Consider the following 23,194-nt stretch of genomic DNA (forward strand, 5'->3'; position numbering starts at 1 on the left):
CTCTCTCTCTCTTGATTGTTTACTGGCTGTGTATTTGTTGCTGCTTGTTGTGTTCTTCCCTCAAGTGATGAGGTAAAAAAGTTATGCTGAAAGTGCAATAGTTTAATAAAAGGGATTTTAAAAACCAAAAAAACCTCTTGTCTCCTCTCCTCTCTCACCCAGTGGTTTCCTTGTTTCCTCTGCAGGAGTACCATGCTCAGGTGGAGGAGATGACGGTTTCTATCCGTCAGCTGGAGGAGGACCTGTCAGCTGCTCGTCGTCGTAGCGACCTGTACGAGTCTGAGCTGAAAGAGTCTCGTCAGTCCAGTGAGGATCTGAAGAGGAAGGCAGCCGAATACCAGCTGAGGATGCAGAAGGTCTGTAAAGGACCCTGAAGGCATCATGGAAACAGGGGTGGTCTGTAAAGGACCCTGAAGGCATCATGGAAACAGGGGTGGTCTGTAAAGGACCCTGAAGGCATCATGGAAACAGGGGTGGTCTGTAAAGGACCCTGAAGGCATCATGGAAACAGGGGTGGTCTGTAAAGGACCCTGACGGCATCATTCATTCGATAACCCTGGGCTGTCATTCGTTAGCTGTGGGGTTTCATTTGTTAATCTTGGGGGGGGGGTTTCCTGAGACTGTGGGGTTCCTTTGGGAGTTTGACTTTGTCCGATATACAGTAGGGTCTAAGGACAGCGGGGGTCATATTTGTATTCTGAATCAACTGTAAAGCCCCCTGATACAAATTGTATCAATAGAAGTTGATTGCGTAGCGCTAAAGCGCTAAAGCTCCCCTTTAAACATTATGACCTCCATAAATTAATATATAGTTTATAAGAGCTTTTAGAAGAAAGTAAAAGTTTTAAGACACATAGAGACTGACCTTAACCCGAGCAGCCTCACACGGGGGTCCTCAGCAACACGCACACCAAACAGGAAGTAGAACGGTCCTAGAGATATGATGCTGACAGACGTGAAGTTATTATGAAGTGTCTCCATGATCCCCACTACAGTGTCTCACATCTCCACAGGTCAAAGAGCAAGGCAAAGCAGACGCAGAGGAGCAGGTCGGCAAGTTGGAGAAGGTAGACATTTAAATCCATTATATAACCTTTACTGAGATAACACAAATAATCTATCTATTAATCCAGCCATCCTTTCCATCTATTTTGCCAATTGATTTGTTGTTAAATTACATTTTCATGCAATAATTGTCTTTTAACTAATGGAGGTTTACTGCTTTCCTCAATTTTCTTTGTCATAGACAGAACAAATCGATATCTTTTGGTTATGTACGGATGTTTCAAGACGTTACTTTGGAAGTTGAGGCGCTGAGATGCACATCTGTCACTACTTTCTTACATGTTATATAACTCACTATTCAACTATTAATCTAATAACGGGCAGATTAATGGACAATGAAAACAGTTATTAGTTGCATCACTATCCAATCAATTGTATCAGTGTTTCCCACAGATCTGAAATCTACTTGTGGTGGTATCCGAGAACGGGGGGGGGGGGTTACTGCAGTACAGTTAATCGATCGCAGATAGCGTCGTGGTCGCGAAATATACTTTGGCGGACGTTAATATACAAGTGAAGTCTATGTGTGGGAAACCCTGATGATTCTGTGATTGATGAGGATGTCTAGATAACGACGCTGACGAGTTAAAGTATGTTTTAACAGAGGATAATAAACTTGAATATGAATCTTCACTCATCACAAGGACTGCTTCTGTTTTTCAGACCAACGCTGAGCAGCAGAGCAAGATCCAGGAGCTTCAAGAGAAACACACCAAGGTCTGGGAACATTCATGAATGATCCATACGAGCTGATGCTCCCTGTAACTGCATTTTAACCCTCCAGATGTCTGCCTCCTCTTTGCCCTCGCTGACCCCATTCATAAATCATGGGCTTTGTCTTATCCTTTCTGCCTCGTTATCAGCACCCAGATGACTTCATGCTAAATGTCTTCTTTCTAAAAATGAATATTTAAAATAACATTATTTAAAACTTTCTGCTGAGAGAAAATTACGTTGTGATGCTGAGAATAATTATAATAAGTAATAATACATTTTATTTAGAGGCCCCTTTCAAGGACAAGGATCAAATATTCTGGTTATAGCAAATACAAATACAACTAATGAAAAGACAGTATCACATAAAAGATTCTCTCTCTTTTTGATCCATTTCTATAAAAACCTGTTTGAAAATGAGCTGATCAGATTTTGGCCACTTTATGATGTCATAACGATGTTTTGTCTTGTGTAACCATTAGCCAATCAGCAACCAAGGTAACCCCCCCCCCCCCCCCCTTATCACCTGACTCTCCTCCTAGAGCTCCATTGTGTTCTTTGTAACCAAATGTCTCTCAGAGGGGCGTGGGGAGGGGCTCCTTATTTTCATCTAAAGTAACAGACAGAGAATCAGCACTTTTGAAACAGGGCTGAAACAGAGGGGATTATGGGTAATGCTGCAATGATCTGTTTGGTGTTTCAGCCAATCAGAGACAGGCTCTGTATATATCTGAGACCTGTAATATATTGATGAAGAAGAGGATGATAGAGGACCTTTAAAGTAAAAGTGTGGAGCTTTTTTAGTGATGTTTTCTCCGTTACCCCGCAGTCATTGAAGGCCAGCGCGGAGGCCTCAGATCTGCTGCAGAGCTTCAGAGCGGCTAAAGAGCGAAGTGAGAGAGAACTGGACAGACTTCAGAACAGAGAGGAGAACAGTGACAGTCTGAGGAGACGCCTCCGAGACACTGAGGTACACACACACACACACACACACACACACACACACACACACACACACACACACACACACACACACACACACACACACACACACACACACACACACACACACACACACCATGTATACATCACTTCAGGGGACATTACATTGACTTACATGCATTTCCTGGAGACTTATCCTAACCTTAACCATAACCAACACATGCCTAACCCTAACCCTTACCCTTAACCTTACCCTTAACCTAACCAAGTCTTCACCCTAAAATTAATGATTCCCCTCATGGGGACCTCCAATTTGTCCCCATAAGGGAAGCCAGTCCCCACACGTGACTATGTAAACAGATTTAGGTCCCCACAAGTATAGTAATGCTAGACCCCACACACACACACACACACACACACACACACACACACACACACACATACCATGTATACATCACTTCAGGGGACATTACATTGACTTACATGCATTTCCTGGAGACTTATCCTAACCTTAACCATAACCAACACATGCCTAACCCTAACCCTTAACCCTTAACCTTAACCTAACCAAGTCTTCACCCTAAAATTAATGATTCCCCTTATGGGGACCTCCAATTTGTCCCCATAAGGCAGGGGTGCCCAACCTTTTTTGAACCGAGAGCTACTTTTAAAGTTGCCAGTCTGCCGAGATCTACCAGTCCAAATAGAGAGACGTAGCCTTTACTGACAGCCTACTACCAGGTAAATACACACTTCTACTTGTATAAAACTGATCTTCGTACGATTAATACTCCATAAAATACTGCAGATCCTTTATCTTACCTCTTTCTAATCTACACACATACAAGTATTTAACTGAAGTTACACAACAGTGTTGTTGATACAGAGTTGGAGTTTATTCACACGTCACTACAGTGGGTAATGTTTTCAAGAAACATTGAACAGTGCTGCCACATATGACACAGGGAAACAAGAACTCTTTCTTTGCCATTATATAAAAATAGTGTTGCTACAAAAGTATAAATTAGGCTTACTAATAAGACAACTCAGATCTGAAGCTACAGGAATCTGCTGCCAAAGTGCAATAAAAAAGACAACATTAATAGAATCAAACCCATTTTTATGCATTTTAGTAGATTATAAAAAGAAATGCCTTTAAAATAGGATGCAAGCAACACTAGTTTCTTAACCTGAATTGATAATAGATTATAATCAATTTAAGTTTGCATTCTTATACCATTTTGTACAATAATTATAATGAATAAGTTCAAACAAACTAAAACTCACAGCTGATTAATAACGGTATCTAACTTGAGTTTTGATCAAAAACCTGTTGAAATGCTACTGTTATTTTTACTGTCCCCCAAAAGCGTGTCGGCAGCCTCCAGGAATGCTTCTTTCACAACTTCGCCGTCTTTGAAAGACTTCATGTGTTTCGCAAGAACGTGACTGACACGATGACTGACATGATGCACTGTTTTGAAATGCCGCTCCTAAATTACCCTTCTTCGATAAAGCCACGCTCGCATTGCAGATGAGACAGATGGACTTTGAATTGGAATAGATACAAAAATAATCATCCTCCCACTCGGAGTGAAAATTATATATTTTGGGCTTTTTTGCTTCTGCCATAATTGTGTGTGTGCGGACTGTCACTCCTGTTGACACGGACAATGTCAGCGAAATAGTGCACTGCCCACCAGCCACGCCCCCACACATGGGGTCACGCCGGCCAATCACAAAGCTTTGATGCGTTCAAGTGCATTATTCTGGCACAGGAAGATTATGTTACAGGACATTAACGATAAAACAGAATATTGTTGTTCTATTTTTAGACACATCTCGCGATCGACTGGGAATCTCCCCGCGATCGACCGGTCGATCGCGATCGACTGGTTGGGCACCCCTGCCATAAGGGAAGCCAGTCCCCACACGTAACTATGTAAACAGATTTAGGTCCCCACAAGTATAGTAATGCTAGGCCACACACACACACACACACACACACACACACACACACACACACACACACACACACACACACACACACACACACACACACACACACACACACACACAAAGTCGGTACTTGAGTAAATCTACTTCCTTCCTACCTCTGGATTTTAGACATGATTTTAAAGAAGTGTCTAATTCGGCAGAGCCTTATTTCCTAAGTAAACAAGCTCAATGTATTTTCAGTGCTGCTAACTTCTGACTCATGACCTCTCTCTTACCATTTGTTCTGCACAGCCCAAAATGTGTCTCACCTCAGACTTTAGGGTCTGCGTTTAGAAAGGAATAAACACGGGGAATTGGCACGAACCCGATCTGAGGGAATTTTGAGAAATCAAAGCTCCACTCTTCAACATCACAGCGCTCTTAGCTTAAAGTGATGCATGCATTCATGTGTGTCTGAGTATCTGCTCGGCACATATGTCCTCTTGTAAACATGTTGTTGTTTTTGCACCTTCTGATCAACACTTGTGCTGTGACTGCATGAGAGCATGTCAGAGAGCGTGACACGAGGAGCAGGTCCTCCCAAGGTTTCTGTGTTCACTGGTTTGTGAAGCTGTCCGTGTTTTGTGTTAGGGACGATTACAAATGACATTATTGTGCTTCTGAAACAAACAAAATAACGTCTTAGGCTCACGAGAAACGAAGCAGCCTTTCTGCAAAACACTTTTCTTTTGCACAAAACTCACCAAAGGTCTTATTGTGTGTTTATCTTATTTAGTTAATATGTTGGTGATGCTGTGTTGGTGTGGTTTCGTATGGAGTGTTAACTATTATTTTAATTAATTAATTAAAAAAATTGTGTTCTTATTTGTTTTTATTTTTGTGTTTTTATTTCTTCATTTGTTTTAATTAGTATTTATTTATTTCATTTTTTTAAATGTATTTGTATTTGTATTATTATTATTTCATTTATTTATTATTAACTTTTAGAGTTGCCCAAAAGTCACTTTCAAAAACGTTTCACCCAACAGACAAAGATGCAGTACATTTGAAAAAATACAAAGAAAATCTACAACAACAAGTTTTATTATAACTATTATTATTATTATTGTTATTATTATTATTGTTGTTATTATTATTATGATTATTATTATATATTATGAATTTCATGTGCTTAGTTCAGCCCCCTGAAGACGAGGTGGACTGCGTCTCAAAGGGTTTATCCTCTAATAAAATGTTAAAATAAATGTGTGAGGTATCGAACACAGAAAGGCGGTTATTAATATTATTGTTGTTGTTGTTGTGTTATGAAGCTAATCAGTCTGCATGTGGCATTTCACTAATTGAGTGTCTCAGTAATGACTGTGACCCAGCTGCTGTCATTCCGACACAAACTGCTCGTCTATAGGCTCTGAAACCAGTGGGTGAACTAACATCTAGATATAACCTAAAGAACAAATCCATAGCTGTGTGAAGGACTCTATATGTGGTTACTTTATTAGGATGTATTTGTTAATGTAATGTTAATTGTATTTGACATCACTATGTAACACTAATGGTGTCACTTTGTTAAAGAAGTAAACAAAGGACTCCTTAGGCACTATGAATAATACTTAATAAAAATAAAACAATAATCATAAAACATTACCAAACGTTATTCAGCGTCTTGTGTGTTGATTTTATAATAGTTCTTCAGTTTATTTAAAGCAAACAATGACCACTAGACTATAATTACCTGATGCATCATAACAGTGATTATAATTGAATGTAAAAGATTATAATGTAGAATGAGAATTTCATTACACTACGATCCTTAAAACGGTAGACATGTTCATATGAAGTATGCATTTATGCAGCGTTACGTAACACAGTGTAATGAATTTTTTAGGTGAGTGGTTATGAGTTCTCGTTGCACTTCACATCAGCAGAAGACATGTAAATGTGGTGATTAGCATAGCTTAATGTGCACAGAGAGGATACATCTTCACATTCAGACGGCTCCAAAGACCTCTCACATGGATTGAAGAGGGTTCCTTAGAGCCATTGTGACTGTGAGGAAGTCAGAGTAATGAGAAACAAACATGGCGGAGGATGGATGCAGCTGCCGCAGAACAAACCTCCAGGCTAATTAGCATCTGAACCAAATGAACTATGAGGCTGCATTTTTCTAAATGTAAGAACTCAAAGTCATGCCAGGGATGGAAGAAGTACTCAGATCCTTTACTTAAGTTAACGTAGTAATACCACAGTGTCAAAGTACATTATGAGTTTAAGATGTAACCTAGGTAAAGGTCCAGAAGTGATATGACAAAATGCATATTGAAAGTCCATTAGCTATAGATGGCCATCATTATATTGTGTGTGTGTGTGTGTGTGTGTGTGTGTGTGTGTGTGTGTGTGTGTGTGTGTGTGTGTGTGTGTGTGTGTGTGTGTGTGTGTGTGTGTGTGTGTGTGTGTGTGTGTGTGTGTGTGTGTGTGTGTGTGTGTGTGTGTGTGTGTGTGTGTGTGTGTGTGTGTGTGTGTGTGTGTGTGTGTGTGTATTACTTCCTGTGTGCAGGATGGCAGGAAGACTCTGGAGAACCAGGTGAAGCGGCTGGAGATGGTGGAGCGTCGGGAGATTAAACTGAAGGAGGAGATCCAGAGCAAAGCGCAGCAGATTCAGCAGATGGCGGAGAAGATTCTGGTAACCCACCTTTCAAAAATAAAATCATTCAGAGGAGGTGTGAGATAAACACAGCTCATCACTGCAGAGGACGCGCTGTTTTACATAATAATCCTGATTATTCACCGTCTGTAAGGAAGGGGGTTGTTATCTCTGTTCTCTAATAATACACCTGATACTCAAACAGTGACAAAGACAAGGGACTGGGCTGAGTCGGAGTGGTGAAAACAATCAGGTGCTTTGTGTTTTACTAACCACTTCTTTATCAACCTGAGTGAAATAGGGGATGGGGTTAAGGAAAGAGGTGAAGAAGGATTCATCAGGACTTAGGATAAGGGACAACACTGATACTGGGAGATGTCCGACTCCTTATTATGAAAGGAGGATGTTACTGATCAAAAGTCTCCTACCAACCAAATAACACTTTTACTCTCCGCAAATACCACCTGAACAAACAAAATAACGCTTTAACTCTCCCAAAATACCACCTTAACTCTCCGAATATACCACCTTAACTCTCCGAATATACCACCTTAACTCTCCGAAAATACCACCTTAACTCTCCGAAAATACCACCTTAACAAACCAAATAATATAATATATAATAGCGCCAATATAATAATAATAATAATCCTTATATTTATTATAGCGCTTTATCAATGACTCTCAAAGCGCTTTACAAATACACATTACATATACAGATCATACATACATGTAACGGTACGTCCACACAGCAGCTTTTCAAAAATCTTGAAAATCTTGGCGCTGGGCGTGTCTGAAAGTTTGGGGATTTCGCGACCAACAACCAATCACATGAATCTCCCGCCCCCGACATACAAAGCAAAAAACCCCGGTTCTTCTCCACTATTTCTTTTTTTAACATTTTGAACATTTATGAGATTAATGTCTATGGTGCTATTTTATGCTACATTCCATGCTGGCTAATGATACTGTCTATGCTTGCTAGCAGCAAAGTAAACTAGCAACGAAGTAAACTAGCAACGAAGTAAACTAGCAACGAAGTAAACTAGCAACGAAGTAAACTAGCAACGAAGTAAACTAGCAACGAAGTAAACTGGATATAAAATCCCCAAACAAGCGAAAACCTACCAGTTTCACCCACTGTCTCTGCCACCTCCCTCCATGCCTGGTTCCTCCGGTTTGTATCCCGGTAAGTAAATAGGGACTGGTCATAAAGAACCGTGTGATTTGCTACCGCAATAACTAAGTTCTCCTCCATTTTTGTTAGGAATATAGAATGAACTGTGGTCTGGCTCTCCCAGCTTGCACGCGGTTTGATTGGCTAGGGCTTGAACTGTCAGATTTGCATAAACGGATCTGATTGGCTGTCGCTTCCAGCTCAGCCTCAAAAGTTGAACATTGTTCAACTTTGGAATCCTGAACATCCTGGAAATCCTGGAAATCTTCGCCTCGCCCCCCCCACAATGCAGTTCGGCGACAAGCGAGGGAAAGTGACGTCATCCCCATTCAAAGTCAATGGGCGGGGACGCGCTGGAAGCGGTGGACAAATCGCCAAAAGCTGCTGTGTGTACGGGCCGTAATGGTCATCTACTGTGGACAATACCCACAGGAGCAAATTCGGGTGAAGTGTCTTGCCCCTATACCACCTTAACCAACCAAATACCACGTTTACTCTCGAAAATACCACCTTAACTGTCCAAAATGCTACCTTAAAGGGGACCTATCATGCAAAATGCACTATTTGATGTCTTTTATACATCAATATGTGTTCCCGGTGTGTCGGGGAACTCACGCAGCGTCAGAAAATAAAACCCTCTCTCTTTTCCTCCGTACCCTAAATCTCTAAAAACGGGGGAACAACGGAGCTGATCCAGATTTGCGTCCGATATGACGTAATATCTGAAATGTGGACCCACGGCCCAATCAGAAACGTTGCTATCAGAAACAATGCCCGACTGTTTTGGACGTAATATGGTCGGTGTTTACATTAGCATCGCTAACACTCAGAGCTAACCTGTACTGGAGAGCATGTGTGTGAAGAAGCAGGAAGTAAAAAGGAACTCACCTTGTGGTATAACCGGCAAGAGAGAAAGCCTTTGAGCTCCAAACTGTTTCAGAGAGAATCCTTGATGATCCATGATATGGCATTTCATCACTGCAGACAGTATCTGCCGGTAGAGTCTCCCGCATGAGCAGGCATACTGTAAGCTCAGCCCCTCTTTTTCATCAATTTTTAAAATCTTTATACATAAAATCAGCACTTTTGAAACAGGAAGTGAAATAGAGGGATATTTTGAGCAAAACACTTCATAGACATGTTTTTTATATATTTTTATATATCTGAGACCTATGCTATTGCCTAAAAATAGCATGATAGGTGACCTTTAACCAACTAAATAACCCTTAACTTCTACAAGATACTACCTTAACCAACCACATATTACATTAACGCTCCAAAATACTTCCTTAACCCTCCAAAATACCACCTTATCCAACCAAATAACACTTTAACTTTCCAAAATACCACCTTAACCAACCAAGTAATACATTAACTCTCCAAAATAATAATAATAATAATACATGACATTTATATAGCGCTTTTCCTGGTGCTCAACCCACCTTAATTGTTCAAAAATACCACCATAAATACCAATTAATACCACAACTCTCTAAAATACCACCTTAACTCTCCAAAACACCACCTTAATCAACCAAATAAAAACGTAACTCTCCAAAATACCACCTTAACCAACCAAATAAAAACGTAACTCTCCAAAATACCACCTTAACTCTCAGAAAATACCACCTTAACCAACCAAGTAAAAACTTAACTCTCCAAAATACCACCTTAACTCTCAGAAAATACCACCTTAACCAACCAAGTAATACCTTAACTCTCCAAAATACCACCTTAACTCTCAGAAAATACCATCTTAACCAACCAAGTAATACCTTAACTCTCCAAAATACCACCTTAACTCTCAGAAAATACCACCTTAACCAACCAAGTAATACCTTAACTCTCCAAAATACCACCTTAACTCTCAGAAAATACCACCTTAACCAACCAAGTAATACCTTAACTCTCCAAAATACCACCTTAACTCTCAGAAAATACCACCTTAACCAACCAAGTAATACCTTAACTCTCCAAAATACCACCTTAACTCTCAGAAAATACCACCTTAACCAACCAAGTAATACCTTAACTCTCCAAAATACCACCTTAACTCTCAGAAAATACCACCTTAACCAACCAAATAACACCTTAACTCTCCAAAATACCATCTTAACTCTCAGAAAATACCACCTTAACCAACCAAGTAATACCTTAACTTTCCAAAATACCACCTTAACTCTCAGAAAATACCACCTTAACCAACCAAGTAATACCTTAACTTTCCAAAATACCACATTAACTCTCAGAAAATACCACCTTAACCAACCAAATAACACTTTAAGTATCCAAAATAGCTAAGTTACTGTCCAAACTACCACTTTAACCAACCAAATAATACCTTAACTCTCTAAATACCACCTTAACTGTATCAATGAATGTATTACTGTCTTCTACTCTCTGAAATCCCCTTTGATTTAAGTGATATAAAAACCTTTAATAACTGTATTTCTTTAAGACACCATGAGGCACATTACCAGCAGGAACTGATTGTGATTAAGTGTTCTCTGATTCAGGAGCGGTCCTTTAATGATATAATGTTTTATTCATTAACCTTACTAAACTTTTATCTGCTTTAATAAAGTCTTGAGCTTTTGAAATGTGCTTTATTTGAACTCTTATGTTTCATGGTTGAATTTGAATGTACTCACTTGATGGTGTTTCATCTACACAATCACTCAGGTAAACCAAACATATTAAACATTGTCAATTAAACAACCCTAACCCTAAATGAGAAAGCTAAACAGTAAATATTTTTCTGCGAAAATCTGATAATTTGGTCAGAAATTGCATTAATTGCTGTTTTATTGAAAATATTTGTAATGATATAAACATTTATAAAAGTTATTTTGTAGGTTCACTCTTCATCATCTACATGGATTGTAAATAATCACGCAAACACACATTATTTTAGTTTTCTGCGTTTGGTATCGTTTTTCTTATTTTACTTAAATGAGTTAGTATATCTAATCTTTAAGATGTTGCAGATAGAAATGTAAATTGTATGTGAAGTGTATTAGTTTTAACGCACGTGTATGATATATGTTGCGATATCATGTGTGAAATCTGTTCGGCCCCAAGCCTGTTTTTCAGGTCTCAGGCTCGAAAATGACATTCCCAGAACAAATGACCATATCTTCCCTTCTAAAAGGGTTAAATTAATAATCTTTTTTCTCAAAGTAATGATAAACCTGTGAGTTGGATGTAGAAAAGTCAGAATCAATATAGATGTTTTTTATTTTAAAGAAAATTCAGATTGAACATGGTAAAAAACTGTAAATTATAGTGTCCGTCCAAAACATATTTTGTACTTATAGTGAAAACTAACCTTAGATGATGGGTTAGTAGACTAAAAGCTGTAGGAATCCAAAGTACAACATATAATAAGTACCCTGTATCAAGATTGATGCAAAACAAGTGATATTTGACCTTTTTAGACAGATTTAGCAAAATAACCCTCTTCTGGGGTCATTTGGGTGGATTTTTCATATCTCTGGCCCCGCTTGCTGGATTTTGACAAGTGACATCTCTTCCTGACCGATTTAGAGCCTATAGAATCGAAGGGGAATCGTCCCGCACACACTCATGTTAAAAAAAAGCTGGCGTCTCTGCGCATGCAATCTTGTTGCAGAGTGTAGGAATATCCCTGCTCTGATTTCTGGAAACGGAAAAGCAGTTTTATTGCTTATGGATTATCAGAACATTTCAAAGGGGACACAGTCACATTGGATTAACCTATGGATTAACTACACCATCGTTTTAATGCCATTGAAGACCAGTTTTGACCAGACAAAGACCAAGGTAAACCATGTTAGCGTTTTGGGCTACCTAGCGCCACTTGTTTTGATGTAGGTTTTTGTTATTTTCTTTTGTTTGTATCTTTCAGTGTTGAGGTGGGGACCATTAGATTCTGTGTCTCCTTACGATCATACACGATGTGTTGATTGTGCAGCTAGGATAAGTAATAAGGGTGCTAGGAGTGAAAAACATCAGTTAAATTAGTTTTTTCCGTTATATGGATATAAAACATTCATAGTTTATTAAATATGAAGGTTCCTTAGACGTTGTTTCCTGCAAATTACGCGATTTCGGGCCCGGATACGGGTCCGTGGGGCTTAAGAGGTTGCTATTGAATTGTATGTGCTGTATGTTGTGTTGACTGCAGATGGAAATGAGCGAACTGTTATACAAAGCATCTTATCGAGATTTATGTTATTTTTGTACATGGTCCCTGACAACTAAACCAATAAACTAATCAAAAATTATTTGGAAATTAGCGAGCACTAAATAGTTTAATCCAAACAAGGTGATGTTAACGGTTTAATTGGCAACTGAATTTATATTAGTATTATTCTTTACTTCAAGAGTCAGGAAAATGTTTGTGATAAGTGGTTTCATTTTACTCTGGAAAAGCTGTAGGAACTAGAGCAGTGGTTCCCAACCTGGAACCACTGCTCTAGGGTTAGAGGGTTAGGGTTAGGTAACCCCTTGGGGGGGCGCCAAAGATCGCAGGGGGGGTGCCAGGCCTCAGATGATTTGAGGCCAAATATCATATTTAGATTTTTTTTTTAACATATAATTGTAACGCAATACATGATTGTCACTAAAAAGCCTTGTGTCAAAATTACAATAAAATTTAAAAAATAAGTGAAATTTATTCATTTGAATAACAATTCAAGTTAGTATTAAAGGCATAAAAATACAGACATGTATAATTTTTTCTAGAAATGTTTCTTCTGCCCGTAAAGTTTCCAAACCGGGCTTGTCTGGATAAGCGCATTTTTAAAACATGTCGTTGTCCATGCCGGTTTCAGTTGGATTATTTGTCACAGTTGCTCCGATCAGATCGGTCTCCTCCATTTTGTAGATTATTTACGACTTTTGAATCCACATAAACACATCGGCAAAATCCGGCTTACTTTGAGCATGTGTTTTAAACAGTTTAATCCCTTTGTGAATTGGTTCCACTTCCGTGCCGTCCTTTAATTTCTTCCTTCAGCGGGAATCCAAATGAATGAATCCTGAGTCCAATAACCATCAAAGTCACTCCAATAGTGCTCCTTGATTACGCTTTCATCCTCCTTTAACAAAATACTTCACATTCATCCAGTTTGTGACAGTAGTTGTAGCTTTTTTGAGACTTTTAAACTGGAATTAACGCTGATGCCCCCCCCTTGTGTGTGTGTGTGTGTGCGTGGGGGAGCGCAACTTCCAACAGGAGTCATTTGGGGGGGCTCTTGGGAAAAAAGGTTGGGAACCCCTGAACTAGAGGATATTGAACCAAAAGCAGTACCTGAATATGTATCTGTAATCGGATAAAAGAGTAGAGCAGATTTTGTATTTGTATGACCTTATTCTCATTTAAATTGGTGTGTGTTTGTGTAGGTGCTGGAGGAGAATCTGCGAGAGACTCAGGGCACCTCGCAGCGTTTAGAGACTCATCTGAAGCAGAAGGAGAAGCTGTATGAAGACAAGATAAAGGTGACATCTCCACATAAATACATATCCACAGACGTAAGGAGACAAGTGTGCAGTGCTCTGTGCTATTTGTCTAGCAATATGTCGAGAAAGTGTAGCACACATTATTATATATTATATCAGGGAGTAACAGCAGTTTTTTCGATGCTTCGAGGGGTGTCAAACTCAATTTCGTCGTGCGCCACATCAGCATTATGGTTGCACTCTAAGGGCCGGTTGTAACTTTAAGACTATATAAAAATACATATATAAATATTTAATATATATAAAATAATGTATTATATGACATTATTGCCTCTGCATTGGATTATTATGGGATAGGGGAATAACTTCATAATTAACTACGTCTGAAAGCAGAAGTAAATGCAAGTCTCTTCAGTGAGAATGTCACAAAATGATTTTAAGCCACATTCTGAAGAAAAAAAGAAGTGACATTTTGAAAAAAAAGTTAAATTCTAAGAAAAAAGGCGTATTTGAGATGCATTGTGGGACATGTAGTTTATGGGCAACGTGCTTCTGTAAATCGGCCTGTAACCGTATAATAAACATATTATATTCTTTGCAAGCTCTTGTGGGGCCACATGAAATGAAGTCACGGACCGGATTTGGCCCCCGGGCCTTGAGTTTGACCCCCCTGCTTTAGCTTAATGTCAGAAAGTTGTCCGACGTTATTCCAATAATTGAGAAATCATGATATAATGAAGTTAAAAACCCTCTGATTTCTCTCACCAGTTGGTCATGCATGTCTGTATAACAACACCGCACCTGTGTTTGTTTTTATCTCCTCGCAAATTACAAATTAATACTAGCATTCAAATGTATAATTATCCATAGGTTTGTATTGTGATTAATACAATTCAGCACTAGGAATAGATATTTAACCAACGCCGTAAATCTTAACTCCAAACGAGGACACCTTTCATGATAAATTCAGCTGAAATCACTTACGAGCACTTTGTCTGTTCAGCCTATTTTAAATACACTTAGGTTGGCATTATTTTCACATCATGACGGTAGATTTTTAAACCCACTGCCTGTGTTTTTAAAAAAAAAATGGTTTTATTGTTCTGTTTTTAATTAAGATGTCCAGTACTGTATGTTGCATGTTTTTATTTGATTGTATTTACTTGTTTAAAGTGAAATCTGTCTTTAGGTTGACTTGCAAAATCTGTCCAGGGACTTCAGATGAAAGCAGATCTGGTGATGAATGTGCACTGTCCCTGGCTAACAGACTCACTGCTTTAGTGCAGTGCTTCCTTTGAAACATTTTCTCAGCCGAGTACCCCCCGACCGACCCCGAACATCTTTGATAGAAAAAGCCTATAAACATAATTACAATATAGTGATGTTCCATCAGTGTGTGATTTATTAACTCCTTCATGCATGCATTACAACAAACTAAGGATTGTTTCGTCTTTGTGCATGAACACATACATAACGAGTTTTCCAAGGAGTTTTTCAATTGAAGTAATATAACAAAATGATATATTATGAGAAACTATAAAATACAATACACACATTTGACATGTTTATATGAGGACCCCCTTGGTGGTTTTAGAAATATTTGATATACAATTGTGTTTTCTATTTCACTTATTGTACTAAGATTATTTTTGTAATCATGCATGGTATTTTTTTAATTAAACTTTTACATTACATGTCACTTGTTAGACGCTTTTATCCAAAGCGACTTACACACTCAATACTGTGGGCAATCCCCACAGGAGCAATTTGGGGTGAATTGTCTCAGGGACACAACGACATGCTGACTGCAGTGGGGTTTGAACCTGATCCGAACACCAACGCACAATCCACTGCGCCACACGCCTCCCTTTTATTTATTTATTTATCTCACGTACCCCCTGCAGTACCCCAACGTACCCATAGGGGTCCGCGTACCCCCATTTGAGAATCACTGGTTTCGAAGGTCATATCAGCGCTGCTGTAGTAGAGTGTGTGTGTGTGTCCTCTTCATGCTGCTCTCCGTGCTGTTAAGTGACTTCCTGGTTCTGTGGTCCTGAGCAGGTGTTGGAGGTCCAGATGAAAGCGGACATGGCCGATAAGGAGATGCTGGAGTCGAGTCAGAGCAAGTTTGAGGAGGAGGTGAGCGACAAGTGCAGCGTCATCAGCGACCAGAAGGCGGTAAGAACTGAGACTATCAACATTTATCACACTGACACACACTCCTGCAGAGATGGAAGAATAGAAATACTTTGGTCTTAGAATACTCCCTAACAAGTACACATCTGAATTCAAAATGTAACTTAAGTAGAAATACAGAAGTATCATCAGATAAATGCACCTAGTCCGAGAGTAACAAAAGTAAAAGTACACTTTGTGCAGAATGGCTCTTTTAGAGGAGTTTTATTATTACAGGATATTTATTAAACAGATACTTCAGTTTTTAAAGTTGTTATTCGTCAATGTCGAGCAAATGTTGGATACTTTATGTACTACCAAGTACACTATTAGTATATATGTATCAGAAAAAGTACATTATTTCCCTCTTAGATGCAGTGGAGAAGGCAGAACATGAAAGTAAATAAATAAAGTGCAATTACCTGAAATTACTTCCTCAAAACCTTAACCTGAGTAAAATTAGAAATGGTCTTAGAATACTTCATTACTCCGAACTACGTAAGTAGATGTAGTATCAGCTAAATGTACTTCAAATATAAAAATTAAAATACTTAAGTTTAAATAAAAACATTTTAAATACTGTGTTGATTTTTAGGACAGTACTACGTTCTATCAGATAAGTATATCATGTGTTTTTATATGTAAGACGTAGCTAGTAACTATTAGTGTCAAATCAATGTAGTGGAGTAAAAGTACAACACTTTTATTTGCCTCCAAAATCGAGTGGTATGAAGTATGTGTAGCATAAAATGGAAAAAGGAACCCCACTGGATCTTTTATTGTAGATCACAGAATCATGAGCCTCGCTGTGAACATAATGAAAGCCTGTGATGTGATCTTTCTTGATGCTTCTTTGAGGATTTGATGATCTGTGTGCAGACCATCAATGCGATGGACTCTAAGATGAACAGTCTGGAGCAGAGGATCTCCGAGCTCTCTGAGGCCAACAAGCTGGCAGCCAACAGCAGCATCTACACCCAGAAAAACATGTAAGTCCTGCAAGTACGACTGCAACGATTAGACAGCAAAAATAAATATCCAACTATTGTGATCATCTGTTAATCGCTGAAGTAATGTTTCATGCAAACATGTCAGTAAATGGAGTTTTCAACCGTTGAAAGCTGGAAAGTTCCAGTATTTAAGCGCCATTTATTGTCATTTTTGCATGAGTTGTAGCTTAGATCATTAAGATGCACAAGAAAAACATTAAAAAGTAATAACCCTGAAGTAGTAGGAGTGAAATTAGTTGAATAGAGTGGTGCAGGAACGAGTCCTAAAACCCGGAGGTGAGTTAGCATTTTACCACTTCCTGTTCCCTCGTGTCAGAGCCAATGGGATCTCTCCATAGGATTTTGGAAAATATCTCGAAATAAGAGCCTGTTTGATAAATGCACGTTTTGTTCCTAATCTCCACATGTCTACCAGACACACTGGAATACTCTTCCAGTTGAACTTAAAACCTGTACTGATTTTAACTCGTTTTCTTATGGTGCAAACAAACGATATTAAGCAACCAGTCATGCCAACATTAATTACACTGTAATCTGAGTTTTTTTTATTTGAACTGTATTGTCATACTATATCTTAGATATTTGATTTAAGTGTATTTGAAGTGTACTAAGTGTTATGTTCGTAACCTGAATTTAAATCAGGCTTTGTAATTATTTGAGTGACCGAGATCATGTAAGTGTATTTCAAGTGTACTATGTATTAATTTATTGAGCTGTACTTAAATCAGGTTTTAAAATGGTTTGACTGATAGAGATCATGCAATGTTATTATTTGTTTATTGATTGTTATGAACCTGTCTGAGGACCACAGATGGAAATGAGCTATTAGCTATAATCTGGCATCTCTTCTCTTTGCTGAGATTAATGTTTTTTATGTGCATGGTCCTTCTATAAATAAATACAAATACTTTTATAATTTTCTAATCATAAAACGAATGGCCAGAAGCAAAATGCTAACGTCATGCTATAAAGGAATTACAGCAGCACGACTTCAACGTCAACTTAAGATCCATATTCAAACATACAGATTGTAAATGGTACGAGTTGAAGCGTTTGTTTGAACAGTCTGCAGGAGGCAGGGACTTGCTTTCAAGCAGAACACGGCAAACTAACTTAGAGGAGTGTTTACGTGTTCGGCGTAATGACGTACAACGGCCTCCACAACTTCTGTATTCCTATTCAGCCACTTGGTAACAACCATCGTTTTTCAGACACGTGAACTCTTCAGAAATCTCCAGTGGGGTCACTGCTGATGGATTTAATGTCGTAGAACAAAACGTGATCTGTCTCTTCAATGTGTCTCAACCACAGACCTTATTCCAGCTTTCCAAAATCCTATGGAGAGATCCCATTGGCTCTGAGACGAGGGAACAGGAAGTGGTGAAACGCTGACTCAGTTCAGGGTGTTAGGACTCGTCACTGCACCGCTCTATGAACATTAGCTGCAGTCCTAACCGAAACATTTAAATAAAAGCAATGAAAACCCATTTCTCTAGATCTCGTTTTAGGACAATGACATTTGGGTGGTTAGCTTTTGTGTGACTATTCTAATAAAACATTAGCTTATACAGTCATTATTTGTATAATATTCACATTCAATTTCAATTCAAAGGTGTTATCATCATATGCACAAAGCTACAGGGTAGAAATGGCAATGAAATTCTTCTGACCTGAGCTCCTCCAACAACGCAACATATATAATAAAATAGTGCAATAAGTCTTTACACATGTCAATAGAAAATGATATGTACAAGAACGGAATGTAAAATTAAATAATGTACATTAAGACCAAATTAAATACGGTTTATTGCGGTGATAACTATTTATATAAATAAGTCAATTGCAAGATGACAAACAGATGCATGTTTATCGGAGCTCAGGTGTTTAGCAGTCTTATATAAGATCATGGGCAAGATATAGGTTCAAGGTTTAAGATAAGATAAGCTTTATTTACCCCGAAGGAAATTGTTGTGCCAGGGTTACAAAAATACAATAAACACAGCAGCATAATGATACAACTGTACACTAACAGTGCAGCAAAAAGAGCAATTAAATAACTACAGGAAACATAGACGGTCACATAATTAATGTAAATATTAACAGTATTTAGTAGTGCAAACAACATAGTGGCAGATACGTAATTGCACGTTATTATAGAGCATTGTGCAAAATGCCACCTAGTTGTTTGTCCTTTGAGAGCGTGAACGACTCCCAGCACGACCCCAGGTTGCTTTGCCTCGTGTCGAAGTGTTTGCACACCAGTCTGTGTGGTTTCGGCAGGAAAGCGCAGGAGGAGATGATCTCGGAGCTCCGGCAGCAGAAGTTCTACCTGGAGTCTCAGGCCGGGAAGCTGGAGGCGCAGAACGCTAAGCTGGAGGAACATCTGGAGAAGATGAGTCAGCAGGAACAGAGCAACAAGAGCCGAGTCATGGAGCAGGAGACCAGGCTCAGAGAGGTGAGGGGGGAGAAACTGCTGAGTCATGTCTGTGAGGGGGGAGAAACTGCTGAGTCATGTCTGTGAGGGGGGAGAAACTGCTGAGTCAAGTCTGTGAGGGGGGAGAAACTGCTGAGTCATGTCTGTGAGGGGGAGAAAATGCTGAGTCATGTCTGTGAGGGGGAGAAACTGCTGAGTCATGTCTGTGAGGGGGAGAAACTGCTGAGTCAAGTCTGTGAGGGGGAGAAACTGCTGAGTCATGTCTGTGAGGGGGGAGAAACTGCTGAGTCATGTCTGTGAGGGGGAGAAACTGCTGAGTCATGTCTGTGAGGGGGGAGAAACTGCTGAGTCATGTCTGTGAGGGGGAGAAACTGCTGAGTCATGTCTGTGAGGGGGGAGAAACTGCTGAGTCAAGTCTGGGAGGGGGAGAAACTGCTGAGTCATGTCTGTGAGGGGGAGAAACTGCTGAGTCATGTCTGTGAGGGGGAGAAAATGCTGAGTCATGTCTGTGAGGGGGAGAAACTGCTGAGTCATGTCTGTGAGGGGGGAGAAACTGCTGAGTCATGTCTGTGAGGAACTGCTGAGTCATGTCTGTGAGGGGGGAGAAACTGCTGAGTCAAGTCTGTGAGGGGGGAGAAACTGCTGAGTCAAGTCTGTGAGGGGGAGAAACTGCTGAGTCAAGTCTGTGAGGGGGGAGAAACTGCTGAGTCAAGTCTGTGAGGGGGAGAAACTGCTAAGTCAAGTCTGTGAGGGGGAGAAACTGCTGAGTCATGTCTGTGAGGGGGAGAAACTGCTGAGTCAAGTCTGTGAGGGGGGAGAAACTGCTGAGTCTGTCTGTGAGGGGGGAGAAACTGCTGAGTCATGTCTGTGAGGGGGAGAAACTGCTGAGTTATGTCTGTGAGGGGGAGAAACTGCTGAGTCATGTCTGTGAGGGGGGAGAAACTGCTGAGTCATGTCTGTGAGGGGGGAGAAACTGCTGAGTCATGTCTGTGAGGGGAGAAACTGCTGAGTTATGTCTGTGAGGGGTGAGAAACTGCTGAGTTATGTCTGTGAGGGGGGAGAAACTGCTGAGTATCATGTCTGTGAGGGGGGAGAAACTGCTGAGTCATGTCTGTGAGGGGGAGAAACTGCTGAGTCAAGTCTGTGAGGGGGGAGAAACTGCTGAGTTATGTCTGTGAGGGGGAGAAACTGCTGAGTTATGTCTGTGAGGGGGGAGAAACTGCTGAGTCATGTCTGTGAGGGGGGAGAAACTGCCGAGGTCATGTCTGTGAGGGGGGAGAAACTGCCGAGTCATGTCTGTGAGGGGGGAGAAACTGCCGAGTCATGTCTGTGAGGGGGGGAGAAACTGCCGAGTTATGTCTGTGAGGGGGAGAAACTGCTGAGTTATGTCTGTGAGGGGGAGAAACTGCTGGAGTTATGTCTGAGGGGAGAAACTGCCGGAGTTATGTTAGTGAGGGGGAGAAGAAACTGCTGAGTTATGGTCTGTGAGGGGGGGAGAAACTGCTGAGTTATGTCTGTGGGGGGAGAAACTGCGGAGTTATGTCTGTGAGGGGGAGAAACTGCTGAGTTATGTCTGTGAGGGGGGAGAAACTGCTGAGTTATGTCTGTGAGGGGGGAGAAACTGCTGAGTCAAGTCTGTGAGGGGGAGAAACTGCTGAGTCATGTCTGTGAGGGGGAGAAACGGCTGAGTCAAGTCTGTGAGGGGGAGAAACTGCTGAGTCAAGTCTGTGAGGGGGGGAGAAACTGCTGAGTCAGTCTGTGAGGGGGAGAAACTGCTTGAATCATGTCTGTGAGTGGGAGAAACTGCTGAGTCCAAGTCTGTGAGGGGGAGAAACTGCTGAGTCAAGTCTGTGAGGGGGGAGAAACTGCTGAGTCATGTCTGTGAGGGGGAGAAACTGCTGAGTCAAGTCTGTGAGGGGGAGAAACTGCTGAGTCAAGTCTGTGAGGGGGGAGAAAACGAAACTGCTGAGTCAAGTCTGTGAGGGGGGAGAAACTGCTGAGTCATGTCTGTGAGGGGGAGAAACTGCTGAATCATGTCTGTGAGGGGGGAGAAACTGCTGAGTCAAGTCTGTGAGGGGGGAGAAACTGCTGAGTCATGTCTGTGAGGGGGGATAAACTGCTGAGTCATGTCTGTGAGGGGGGAGAAACTGCTGAGTTATGTCTGTGAGGGGGGAAGAAAACTGCTGAGTCAAGTCTGTGGAGGGGGGAGAAACTGCTGAGTCATGTCCTGTGAGGGGGAGAACTGCTGAGTCATGTCTGTGAGGGGGGATAAACTGCTGAGTCATGTCTGTGAGGGGGGAGAAACTGCTGAGTCATGTCTGTGAGGGGGGAGAAACTGCTGAGTCATGTCTGTGAGGGGGGAGAAACTGCTGAGTCATGTCTGCTAAAAGAGGGATGGACATAGGCTCTTCGACCTGAGTTTAACACATACATTTTTAGATAAGCTTTAAATTAGCAATATCCCCCTTTTAATTAGTAATTTTATTTGTATTATTTTTTTAAAAGTTGTATGTCTTGCTTTATTATTTGTTTACTTTCTTTCATATTTAACCACGTTTAAAGTGCTGAGTCATGTCTGCTAAAAGAGTGATGGAGCATATTAGATATTAGTTGGTTTTATTAGATATTAGTTGGTTTTATTAGATATTAGTTGGTTTTATTAGGTATTAGTTGGTTTTATTAGGTATTAGTTGGTTTTATTAGGTATTAGTTGGTTTTATTAGATATTAGTTGGTTTTATTAGGTATTAGTTGGTTTTATTAGGTATTAGTTGGTTTTATTAGATATTAGTTGGTTTTATTAGGTATTAGTTGGTTTTATTAGGTATTAGTTGGTTTTATTAGGTATTAGTTGGTTTTATTAGACATTAGTTGGTTTTATTAGACATTAGTTGGTTTTATTAGGTATTAGTTGGTTTTATTAGGTATTAGTTGGTTTTATTAGATATTAGTTGGTTTTATTAGATATTAGTTGGTTTTATTAGGTATTAGTTGGTTTTATTAGACATTAGTTGGTTTTATTAGACATTAGTTGGTTTTATTAGACATTAGTTGGTTTTATTAGATATTAGTTGGTTTTATTAGATATTAGTTGGTTTTATTAGATATTAGTTGGTTTTATTAGACATTAGTTGGTTTTATTAGACATTAGTTGGTTTTATTAGATATTAGTTGGTTTTATTAGATATTAGTTGGTTTTATTAGACATTAGTTGGTTTTATTAGATAATAGTTGGTTTTATTAGACATTAGTTGGTTCTATTAGACATTAGTTGGTTTTATTAGATATTAGTTGGTTTTATTAGATATTAGTTGGTTTTATTAGATATTAGTTGGTTTTATTAGATATTAGTTGGTTTTATTAGGTATTAGTTGGTTTTATTAGACATTAGTTGGTTTTATTAGGCATTAGTTGGTTTTATTAGGCATTAGTTGGTTTTATTAGATATTAGTTGGTTTTATTAGATATTAGTTGGTTTTATTAGGTATTAGTTGGTTTTATTAGACATTAGTTGGTTTTATTAGGCATTAGTTGGTTTTATTAGGCATTAGTTGGTTTTATTAGATATTAGTTGGTTTTATTAGATAATAGTTGGTTTTATTAGATATTAGTTGGTTTTATTAGATATTAGTTGGT

At 39.5% G+C, this 23,194-nt stretch overlaps 1 protein-coding gene across 1 annotated transcript in view; it reads left to right on the plus strand.

The window, feature by feature from the left end:
• The window catches only part of LOC117549778 (citron Rho-interacting kinase-like), a gene marked incomplete at its 3' end in the record, with an annotated part of 96,322 nt that overhangs the window by 23,361 nt on the left and 49,767 nt on the right, over window positions 1-23,194 (plus strand). Inside the window, 9 exon segments of the mRNA XM_034221850.1 lie at window positions 186-356; window positions 1,014-1,067; window positions 1,729-1,782; window positions 2,609-2,749; window positions 7,235-7,360; window positions 13,884-13,979; window positions 16,002-16,118; window positions 16,995-17,104; window positions 19,406-19,580. Coding sequence (XP_034077741.1) covers window positions 186-356; window positions 1,014-1,067; window positions 1,729-1,782; window positions 2,609-2,749; window positions 7,235-7,360; window positions 13,884-13,979; window positions 16,002-16,118; window positions 16,995-17,104; window positions 19,406-19,580 — 1,044 coding nt within the window.

The sequence above is a fragment of the Gymnodraco acuticeps genome, unplaced genomic scaffold, assembly GCF_902827175.1.
Source record: "Gymnodraco acuticeps unplaced genomic scaffold, fGymAcu1.1, whole genome shotgun sequence".
In the NCBI taxonomy this organism is placed as follows: Eukaryota; Metazoa; Chordata; class Actinopteri; order Perciformes; family Bathydraconidae; genus Gymnodraco; species Gymnodraco acuticeps.